Source organism: Hesperophylax consimilis, chromosome 15 (genome assembly GCF_061612785.1).
Source record: "Hesperophylax consimilis isolate HC1 chromosome 15, BYU_Hcon_1.0, whole genome shotgun sequence".
Lineage (NCBI taxonomy): Eukaryota > Metazoa > Arthropoda > Insecta > Trichoptera > Limnephilidae > Hesperophylax > Hesperophylax consimilis.
In genome coordinates this window covers 18,547,516-18,559,894 of record NC_142850.1, presented here as the reverse complement: position 1 = coordinate 18,559,894, position 12,379 = coordinate 18,547,516, and the positions used below count along the sequence as shown (strand labels likewise).

At 31.9% G+C, this 12,379-nt stretch overlaps 1 protein-coding gene across 1 annotated transcript in view; it reads left to right on the top strand.

Annotated features, from left to right (window-relative positions):
* The first annotated feature begins 1,152 nt into the window (after positions 1-1,152).
* Positions 1,153-12,379, top strand: part of LOC149417417 (facilitated trehalose transporter Tret1-like) — a 71,258-nt gene continuing 60,031 nt past the window's right edge. The window contains exon 1 of the mRNA XM_089640583.1: positions 1,153-1,327. Within this exon, the coding sequence (XP_089496709.1) occupies positions 1,268-1,327 (60 nt within the window). The 5' untranslated portion in view covers positions 1,153-1,267. The remainder of the gene's footprint in view (positions 1,328-12,379) is intronic.

Here is a 12,379-nt window from a genome sequence, read left to right as displayed (position 1 = left end):
AAAACACTGTGCTGAAACGGGCGGTTTGTTTGATAGATTTTCTTATCTGCAACCTTTAAAGCACGAGAAGATGTTACGCTGAACTAGCATCATTGATTGCACAAGAATTTCAACTGTTCCCAACCATCTGGAGCCAGTGAGACTATGGATTCGCCATTTGGGAGTGTTGGATATGTTGTGAGACTGAAGGTAGTGGGGAGGGGAAGGAGATAAGTAAGAGGAAGATGAGAAGTAACTGGCTATTCTGATCTGGTCACCAAATACGGCCAAAACCATTTCAAGCAGCGTTTCAATTCTGAATGGTTGTCTTAAACCAGAGCGATATCTTCCACTATAGAACGCAAATATAGTATAAGCAAATATAATAGCAAATATAGTATATATATTATTATAAATGCGAAAATTTTTAATTAAGAAAAATTAATCAAATAAAATTTACTTGCGCACTCCGAGATTTGTAATCGCGACCTCCGGATTGCTAGTAGAGAGCCTTACCCCTCGACCACGTTAAGTGTACGGTAATGGTTAATATTACTATTATAATTTTTATTTTTAAAACATAAATAACTGCCCCAGCATTATATTTTGTATTTACTAGTTTCACAGAATTTGAACAGTTCATCAAATTTCAAAGTTAAAATTCAACTTCTTTTATTACTTTATCATAGGCCGGTTGTTTCGCAGTACTCGGATGGAGACAGAACGTGAATAGGTCTTTCACAGAACTTGAAAATTAAGTTGGAAATTTGATGAATTATTCAAATTCTATGAAACATCCCTTCCTAAGTGATGAACATTAAAGTGTCTAATGTCTATTGTCTCGGATTAACTATTACCCTCTCCTCTAAGTATTATAGGCAATGAGGAGTACACAATAATATGAAAGTTAGTCCCAGAATTTCCGCTCTGAAATATATCTCGATTTAAAGTATTATGATAATTTGATCAGAAGTTTTCTAAAAGACGAATGGTTACCACAATCGGTAGTTTTGCAATGACAGGTATTGTACATAAATTTACTGAGAAATCCATTCAACTTCAGTTTACGTTCAGTGGTCTGCTATGACGGACGCGGGACAGTAAGTCAAGCAATTAGTGAATACGACACCGAAACACGCTCTAACTTCTTTTGGCATAGTGGTGAAAGTTGCCTGTGACAGTGAACGAATATTAGGCCGTTTTAAAACAATAATAAGAAAGCCGCGCGAAATTTTCAAATTTTGAAACCTTTAATCTGAATGTTGGAGGTTTTTGACAAGAGTTTATCATGTCACTTTCGGAGAATTCAGGAAATGTCAAAAGGTCACACCGGTGGTTCCTTTCCCAGGTTTGTTTAGGTTTTCAATATTTTACATAAACCGTCTCGTTTGATCTCACAGTGAACAGCAGAGATCAGGAAAAATAATAATGTCACACATTGTATCCGAATATTTTTTTTTATTTAATGAAATATTTTTTCTTCTTAATTTATTTATTTGCAATTTTTGGGGCCATTTCTTGATCATGAATGTAATGAGAGAATGCATTTTAATCGACAATGAGTGATTCGTTCAAGCAACAAATTTTATTTATGTCCACCGGTTTCGGAATAACTCTTACCAGGACGGAAGTTATACCGAAAATATTTAAAAGCATTCTTATATATGTTGTATTGACCGATTAGAAGTTGAGTAAACAAATACGCTGGGTTCACACACAGGTGTTGTAGACCCAATTCCAACGCTAAAAAAGTCCTTTATAATTTTACAAGCAATATATTTAGTTTATAATGATGATAGAAGGAGTTTTTCTAAAATATTGTTCGGTTAATCGTACCCTGGGAACGTTTGTCTTTATTTTTAAAGAAAGTGTTTGGTGTTGCACTTTTAATTTACTGAAAACATTGATTTAACTTTTGTATTATAAATGTGATGTATTCATTTCTATGACAGGTTGTTTATTGCAAACCTCGTACTTGTAATCAGTCATAAACATCTTTTGAACATTGATGTAATAATAATAATATTAAGATCGAAAATAGTAATTGAGATGGAACCTTATTATGTTGAATAATTATTTTTTAATTATATTTATTAATTCGCATTACTCATTTTAAAAAAATTACACGAAAATTACAATACAAATTTACTTTATGTATGTAGCTAGTAAAACAAGCAAAGGTATGCAGATATAATTAGATCATATAGAGAAATGTACAAGGAAAAGATATAAAAATGACCACAATAAAATGACGCATAACATAATAGTTATTCTAGTGACGGTTTGTTAATAAAATTATAACTAAGCGATGCTGAATACAAAAAAGAAAATTATAATAAAAAATACATGCATTTCTCGTATAAAATGTGATTCAAACGCTGGATAATTTTATTTATTCGCAGTTCACAAATATACCAGGTTTACATTTAATCTAAGTTCACATTTATTCAAAGTTCACATTTATTCCAAGTTCACATTTTTTCGAAGTTCATATTTATTTAAAGTTCACACTTATTCAAAGTTCACATTTATTCTAAGTTCACGTGTATTCAAATTTATATTTATTTATACTTCACATTTGTGTAAAATTCACATTTATTCGAAGTTCATATTTATTCAAAGTTCACGTATATTCAAAGTTCACACTTATTCAAAGTTCACATTTATTCGAAGTTCACGTGTATTCAAATTCACACTTATTCAAAGTTCAGATTTATTCATACTTCAAATTTGTGTAAAGTTCACATTTATTCGAAGTTCATATTTATTCAAAGTTCACGTATATTCAAAGTTCACACTTATTCAAAGTTCACACTTATTCAAAGTTCACACTTATTCAAAGTTCACACTTATTCAAAGTTCACACTTATTCAAAGTTCACATTTATTCGAAGTTCACGTGTATTCAAATTCACACTTATTCAAAGTTCTGATTTATTAATTCTTCACATTTGTGTAAAGTTCACATTTATTCGAAGTTCACATAAGGATTAGCCTTAAAATAATAGGTCCCTAAAACTAGTCACGTACCTATTTTACGGTTGACTACAAACTAACCTTCCTTTAGTGGATTTTTTAAATCATGATAATTTTTATATTATAAATGTGGAAAAAATATTATTCTTGGTACATAAACAACATGAGATCGAAAACAAACAGGAAATAAACAAAATAATAGGAAGCGACCATAAATAATCTATGATATTTGAATATTTAAAATAGTTTATTTATTTATTTTATTTTATTTTATTTAAGAAACAAACAGTCATTTATATATTTAGCATAAATAGCAATTATTTACAATATTAGACCAATAATGTTCCACTAATTCTAGTCGTTGAATCAATATTTGCACCTTTACATTATATTTATAAATGACAAAAAAATATAAAAAAATAAACATTTTAAGGAATTTTAAAATGTTATAAAACAATTAAAGACAGTTAGTAGTAATACAGTTTTCGCATGATTATAATAAAAAACAATAAAATAAACTAAGATGATAAGATTATTTCCCAAAGTAAAAAAATAAAGTTCAGTCTGTTTAGTAAGTTGCATTTTATATATTTTCAAGTTACAGTTGAAAATGAATCTCCTAAGGCATAGTCAGTTTTACAGATACGTCCTATTAAAGTGTTTTGCGCATATTTGGCTTTACAGTGTGGTGTTCTAAATAAGTCGTTCGATCGGGTTTTGTGTTCAGGGCAACGAAGTGCAATCTTTTCTAGCAGATATGATGAATCAACAAGATTGTATAAGAATAGGGCATCAGAAATTTATCTGCGTTTATATAAAGCGGTAGGGTCAAACCGATGATCACTAGAGCGATACGATAGGTGTTTAATAAATTTGGATTGGATATTTTCAATACGATCAATGTATGTTTGATATTGAGGATTCCAAATGACTGAGGCAAACTTGAGTTGTGACCTTACATATTATGACATATATAGCAGAATTAGTGTGTGTGCTATAGTGAAAGGCTTTGTAATGCGTATAATAAATCCCAATTGTTGATAAGCATTTTCTAAAATATGTTAATTAACAATGTTATTATAAAGCTCTAAAAAATTGTTTAGGTTACCATTTGAATAATATTCACATTATTGACCGAGCTTGGAGAAGAGCTCTTTTAACTCGACCATTTAGCATTTCATCTTAAATAATCTGTAAATTTGTTTGTTTTTTTCCGGTTTCGGTTTCAAGATGGTGGCGGGTTTAGCGTTTCAGTAAAGATTCTTTTTTCAAATGTGAAATAGTTGTGTTTATTAATTAAGAAGGAAAATATTTAATTTTTTGTAAATAGGAAAAACTAAACGCTTCCACACACTTTTCCACAAATGATCATCTAGTCAATCAAAATTATGCAAGTGCATTATATAAGCAAAATAAATACAAAACAATACAAGAACAACACGTCAACTCACCAGAGATCAAATGGGAAAATAATTCACCGACTCCAGATATTTTCATATCAGAGGGTTCGGCTCGGTAGAACATTTTTTGTACAATGAACAATGAGGTTTTCGCGGTAGATAGGTCGTTTAAGTATGTGTTTTCTATAGCGTATGATGTTGGATTATTTCTTGGTATTATATAATAGAATATGGAAGATACAAATCAACGATCATTATGCACATTATTATATGACCTCCAAAAGTGCATAGCATATTCTGCGCAGCCTTTGACTCGAGAGGTTGTGTGCTCGATTTATTTTGTTTGATTACTTTTCTGCTGTGGTACATAAATAGAAGTCACACGTTGATAAATATATAATTACAATTATTGTTGAAGGAAAAAATGAAAAAATTGAAAAAATGAAAATAATACGGGTCTTGAAGAGGATAACTTAAATCACTTTGAAAATAATATATGTGGCTCATAGACTAAATACATCAATGATGTAGCTAGATGTGATTCAAGTGATTTTGTAAAACCAACCGATAAGATGGATTTATTAGTTATATTACGTTCGATATTGGGATTTGGGAGGTGGGTTTGGGTACCAACGCCCCGCGATCCATTTATTTGGATAACCAACAGCTTTGCCATACGTCACCCCGAGTGGCTCGCTACGTTTGGTAACTAAGCAGGGGTGCCCGTGTTCATCTAGTAAGGTGTGTTCAGGATATGTCTACCCACTAGCTGCGTGGCATGCCGGATCGGGAAAGGCAGGCTTGGGAAGACCTTTTAATAGATCATTTTTCCAGCACTCTGGACATACTGATCCCTAGATTCTTACCCACTCCTCATACCCTTTTACTACCCAGAACTTCCCCTCCTTCCTTTCCTTAAAAAACAGCATCCCCAAAGATGACGTTGGAGGGAAATTATTTTCCTGTGTGGGATTAATGTACACAATAATTAAAGTAATTAACAGTGAAGGCAGTACATATATCTGTACAGTGGTGGCTCGTGTCTCACAGAGTGAAAGTGAGAGTGTGTGTTACAGAGTGCTAAGTTTGAAAAATTCGTCATTAATTAATTAATTAGTTTTTTTGTATGAAGATTTTCAGGATACTCCAGTTTGGCCGCACGGATTTCCTTAAAATCTTCATTCAAAAACCAAATTTTCGAAAAATAAAAAGAAGACGTTTTCGGCTACAACAACATAAATAATATTGTTATTTTTAGAAATATTGGCATTCTAGTACACCCAAAAGTCACGAGCCGCCACTATTGACGTCATGCTCATAAATCAAAGCAGAAAATCATTTTGTTTGTTCCGATGTCTCAAACAATAAGACCTTTGGTTTCACGAAATTCCGATAGCTTTTTTATCTCAACTTTATAACTATTTCAAGCTAGAAACGTTATTTGATGATCAATGTAGTATTTAAAAAAACTTTTTCAATAATCGCTATTTCGTTTTGTAGCGTCATTTCAATTTAACCCTTTATAAGGCAAATAATTTTTTGAAATTCATATTTTCAAAAAAAATCAGGAAGATTATCGTTGTTGTCACAATTGTGCCAAAAATACGTAAGGTAAAATATTGTAAGGAAATACATAACTTTAGCGCATTACTTTTAAAACTTAACTCTTAATTAATTGAATTATTAGAATTTAAAATAAATTACCGTAATTCTGGAGCACACACCGAGAAGTTCGAAAATCCCGAATACTTAACCTCCAAATGGTACAAACGTTCCCACTGTCATGATTCTTATACGAACGTACTCTGCTGCCTACTTCACTCGTGTTGTGTATGTTTGTGCAATAAGCACATTCCTGTGGCACGTATTAGGGGAGACCAGGGCAATTGTACCAATTAGACTTTTAAGGTTCATACTTTTCTACGTCTTTAAGGAATAAGGTTAATGAAAAAAATACTCACCGGCAGATAATTGCTAATGTCTACCATATTCTAATATTATTATTCTACTAAATCTTATAGAAAGCGCGTAAACATATGGGGGGTGGGGGGAGTGCTACAACTGACCCCGACACCGGAGTCAGTCGTACCAGTAGCGAAATGTTAATTAGAACATAGAATTTAGGCATAATGTTGTTAAATTTTAATAATTTCAGCGAGAAAAAGGCTAGTTTATGAAATTCTAAAATTGCTATTTAAAATATCAAAAATTTCGATCATATTTAATTTATCAAGTCTCATGAAAATTCTAATATAATTCGTCAGTTGAAGTTTTATAACGAAACTTAACTATTTTAATGTAATAAATGACAAAACAAATAAACTTCAATATCTTGGATTATTTTAAACTCGATACAATGAGAAAAAAGTTGGTGCGATAACAATGTGGTACAACTGTCTCTATGGTACAACTACTCCCCCAACAATATTTTTAAACATTAAAATATTATTATCTTTATCATAAAAGAGAGACAAAAAGTACACTGACGGCGCATCATAAACGTACTTATTATACAATAAAAACACATAAATTTGTTTTTGACCACTATTGTTTTATTTTCACTCTACCGGTTTCGGAAGAACCCTTCCTTTGTCAGGAGAATATTAAAAAGTTTTAAATATATATACCAGTTTTTAATATTCTCCTGACGAAGGAAGGGTTCTTCCGAAACCGGTAGAGTGAAAATAAAACAATAGTGGTCAAAAACAAATTTATGTGTTTTTATTGTAAATTATGATGAGCCACAAAGTGAAAGCTTTTTACAATTACGTACTTATTATAGTTTGCGAGTTATTCGCTTTTGTACTACTGACCCGTGGTACAATTGCCCTGGTCTCCCCTAAACATATTTTAAGGGCTTTTTGTATACCACTATTTAATCACAATAATCAAGTCTAATCTGATGAAGAAACCATTGGTTTCGAAACATGTTGGTTTGTATGCAAAGTGATGTATTTTCACTAAAACAAAAAACGTGTTTTAAAAGCAAGGTTCTTGATCCAAGTATTCAGTATGGAAAGATTTTTTTAAAGCATGTTAGTGTGAAAAATCACAGACGAAGCCACAGTGATCAGTAATCACCAGATCACAAATGTTATGGTACAATAATATTATGCGCATATATATTATAATAAACGCATCAGGCAAAACAGCTCACGTGTTTTTTAATGGACCTATTTGTAACGACGTGAAAGTATCTTGAACTCGTCAGATGTTCGAACCTCGACCTTTCAGCCTAAAGGTGAGCGCGCAGCCTGAAAACGGCTGCAACTCGGCTTTCAAGTGAGTTCCTGATAATAAATATTCATTTTTAAAAACATTTGCATTTTTGCTTCACCTTAGCCTCTACTAACCGTAAACAACGAAAGACGGAAGTCGATAGGAAAAAATATTATTTTATTTACTTGTCATTCGGTAATCTTACTTATTTTTAATTTAATAAGTTTAATAAAATTTTAATTAAGTATTTAATAAGTGGGTACAGTGATGTTATATAAGTAAATATGGTTACAAAATATATTTATATTCGCAATCTCATCAATGAAGAAACTGGTTCTTGTGCTTGGTGAGCGAGTTACACTAATTATAAGGAAAATAGAATAACATTATGCAATAGGTAAGTATATATAAGACCGGTCGGTGGCCGAGTCGACTCAGGCGTAGTGTGTTCAATTCCTCGGCTGGCTAAGTCCTCCATCACAACACAAGCAACATTTTCAGCTTACTGTGGTATGCATAGATATAATTAAAAATAAATTGTTAAACCTAATTAGCCTCGGTCTGTGCCGTATTTTCGCTGTGCCATTGTGTTTTTATTGTGCAATGCGAATATTTGTATGACAGCTGCCCGCTAAATTGATGAAATATAAAATTTGGCCGGGCTCAACGTCATAAAGAATAACAACATTCTCAAATATCGTTCGCTAAAACGTAAGATTTTTTTTAAACTTTCACTCAACTGTAAAATGTTGTTTTTTTATTCGAAACACTATTATACGTGTGAGCTTACGCGGCATTTGTTTTTAAGGCGATGCCATACGTAGTAATGTAAAATCATGTGTTTTAGGTTTGAAAATTTGGTCGCCTAGAAATGTTTCAGATGCTTTAATTAAATACTGCGAGTAGAATACATCTTGGCCTTTGAAATAATCGATTATTTTTTAGATAAGTCTTTTTATAAGCCCAGAAAAAAAGAATGTACAAGGCCTATGAAAACTGCTTTAAAGTTCAAAATCTCCTACTTACGAACCCATTTTCGGTTATGAATTTATTGTGTAATGTGGAAAATTAAGTTATTTATGCCTGAACATCCACAAAATAAAATAAAAAGCACTTTTTGGCCATGTTTTTTTGTTGCATAAATCAAAACAGGCGGATGGTGTTAAGCGGGAATTTAAACCTTATCGCCATCGAGGTAAGAGTTATTATTGATAGCGACTCAATTTGAAATATTACACGACGTAGTGCATCGCCTTAAGCTAATATTTTATAATTAGCCGACTAGCGGTTCAAAAGTTGGACGTATCAGTTGGCCATACGGTTGGGCATATGAACATGCCAATCTTTATTTGCCTTTAAGCTATGTTTTTGTAGATAGGCCCCTGCGATCTTAAACCCCGAATTTATCAAGACATTTCGAACCCAAAATCGCAGCCATGCCAAATTGATTATGTGTTCAAAAAAATAATTTTGAGGTCTGAAAAAGTTTTAACATTTTCAAGAGAAGTAAGGGATATTTAACCTTGTAGAGTTGTAACCATTAAGCATATCTCTACATTATCATAATCTCTTCAGTAAATGCAACCATTAAGCATATCTCTTCATTATCATAATCTCTTCAGTAAATGCAACCATTATAAGATTGTGTAGTTATTTTAAATTGTATAAGGCGAGTTACCATTTTAGCGTACCAGATAAATAATACCAATTCACACAGAAATCGATAAGAATTTCTACCCATGAGTCAGTTTTTGGTTGGAGTTCAGAGCAGTCACTGTGGCGTGCACTGTTCTTTAAACTTACTTCCCCACCTTCCTCTTTCCCATCTCCCCCTATATATTCAGCGTACTTCATAATAGGCCCCAATTTTGGGGATATCATATCCAGACGGTTGGAAGCTGTTGAGACCGTTGTGTGGTATTCGCCTAAAACATAATAATAAAAGTAATAATTTGTTAACTAAAAAGTGAAGTATTGTAAATAACTAGGTGACAAGTGATAAGCCAAATTTTAATGAAACTTTAATTCAAAAAGGCACAAATTTCACTTGTCGTAGAAAAACTACTGTTAAAAAAATAATGCTCATTCATTAAAAATGCTTTTAAATAATTAATTGCTATGTTTCCTGATAAGCTTTTGGTAAAATACCAATGTATTGTCAAGGTATCGGAACAAGTGTTAAAAAAAATCCAACATTTTCGCATTTCCTAATTATATATTACCAAGACAAACGCCGGGGTACGAACACGTGTTCCAATATTATGACGAATTTACAAAAAGTTTATTAGGAAACGTCCTGAAATCCCGTTTTTAAACGGATTACTAATAATTAGACGAGATTTTTAATAACTTAGCAATACATATTTTTCTCCGTGTAGGATAAAGCCACAAAATACTACAAACAAATCTATTTCTGTTATTTAACATGTATTCAAAAATTTACAGTATTTCTTTAAATGCTAAATAACTTAAGATTTTTCTCTATTTTAAATAATTCGTCTTTTATTATTTCGCTTATGTCTGTTACTTATGATCGTTTTTTTATATGAGCGCGCTCCCTCTATCATTCGTATTTATCTCCATATTTTTTTAATGATAGTTTATTAGGAAAGCTGTTAATTCATTCGTTAAAGGCCTGCAGTACCGATTTTATTAAAAATGCGAATAAAGAGATTTTTAATAAATTAGCAATATTTTATATCAAACATTAAAAATCTGCCATTTCAAATGTTAACAAAATGGCGAATTGACCAAAAATCTGTCTAAAATTCAACTCTCTGTCCACCAGACACTAGGATAGGCCCCTTAGCAAAAGCATCGATAAAAAATTACCGATAATGTCGGTAATTATCATCGCTACCGGGCACGACTGCAAACTGACTGAAATAAAAAAGGAGTAGGTACCTAAATGTGCTTGATTTAGTGAAAGGATAACTAATCAAAAAGACAAATCATTACAGATTTAAAAGGTAATATAAAGTCATGAAAAGTGATGTAACAAAAACTAGCTTAAATAGGTTGAGTAGGTTAGGATAGTTTTTTTTATTTTTTTTATCACTTTTAATGACTTTAAGGCGATGCACTACGTAGTGTAATATTATGAATCGAGCCGCTATCAATAACATACCTTACGTAGATGGCGATAAGGCTTAAATTCCCGCTTCACACCATCCACCTGTTATGATTTATGCAAGAAAATATCATGGCCAAAAAGTGCCTTTTATTTTATTTTGTGGATGTTCTGACACAAATATTTAAATGTTTTTCGATCATTTTATAAATAACTTATTTCGCCACATTATACAATAAAACTATAACCGAAAATGGGTTCGTAAGTAGGAGATTTTGAACTTTAAAGCAGTTTTCATAGGCCCTATACATTATTTTTTTCTGGGCTTATAAAAAGAATATCTAAAAAAATACTCGATTATTTCAAAGGCCAAGATGTATTCTACTCGCAGTAATTAATTAAAGCATCTGAAACATTTCTATAATCCAATCTATAACTATAATCCAAAAATACGAATTTTTAGATATCCGGAATATCGTATTTTTAATTCCTAATCTTCGTCTATGGAATTAGGTGTGAATGTACTCAATACTGTGTAAACTATAGTATTTTTATAGCGCGTGTGGGAGTGTGCGCGCATATAGCAACATAACTGGATCGTCATATGTACGCAGAAGCTTGGAAAAAAAATATTTTTTTTTCAAATTACCGTTCCAGAGTGAAAGATACTCTCAGTATCGCCCTGGTGTAAGATCACAATTCAGAATTGAAAATTTGCTTGAAATGGCTTTGGACGTGTTTTGTGATCAGATCTGAATAGCCAGGTACGTCCTGCCTTCCTCTTCCCCATCTATTTCCTTTCCCCACTAACTTCAGCCTCATAACATACCCCAATTGGGGATGCCATAGTCTCACTGGCTCCAGACGGTTGGGAGCAGTTGGAACTCTTGTGCGGTTACACATAAAAAAAAAAACTATTTTTTAAATCTGATTAAAATCTTCATAATAACCATAAAAAAATCTTAAAATTCATTATCAATTTCACGATGTTGTGCAATAATATATTGGATAGCGTAAAACACTTACACGTAAAAATACACGAAAAACAATCGATACCGTTCTGTTCATCCATGCTGGTTTATAAATCATCAAAATGATGATTCATCACATCCTTAAAAAGTTATATAAAGTCATGGAAAGTGATGAAACAAAAACTTTATTAACTGGGTTAAGTAGGTTGGGTTAGGTTAGGTTAAAAAAAAATCATCGTTTTTAATGACTTTATATCACTTTTTAAAAGCAATGTGTTGAGTTAGCATGGAACCCTGGTTTATTTATGCTCCATGCACAGAGCTATAAATACATCAACGATGCCGCGTGCTTATGTTGTGCAATAAACTGCAAGCATATAATATTATTTAAAATTTCGTTCCAAGTTCATTGCCATGTTGATGAACTGAAACAGTACCTATTTACAATGAAGGATTGTATGAATAGAGAGTGACGCATTATTAACGTCCACATGTCTGTAAATTATAGCTAGAAGGCGCGGTACTGCCACTGTTATCACCACGTGCGTTTTAACAACATTGTGCAATAGTCAAAAGCATTCAATTTCTTTGTATTCTTTTAATGAAAGAAGAATTCAACAGATATTATTGGTACCTTTTAATACAATTTATTTGTTGGGAATAATTTCGACAAGTAGGTTTTTCACGTGCGATTGAATAACATTGCGCAATATTTAGTTTTATTAATTTTTAATTTCATATTTATCGATTTAAATTTAATGAAAT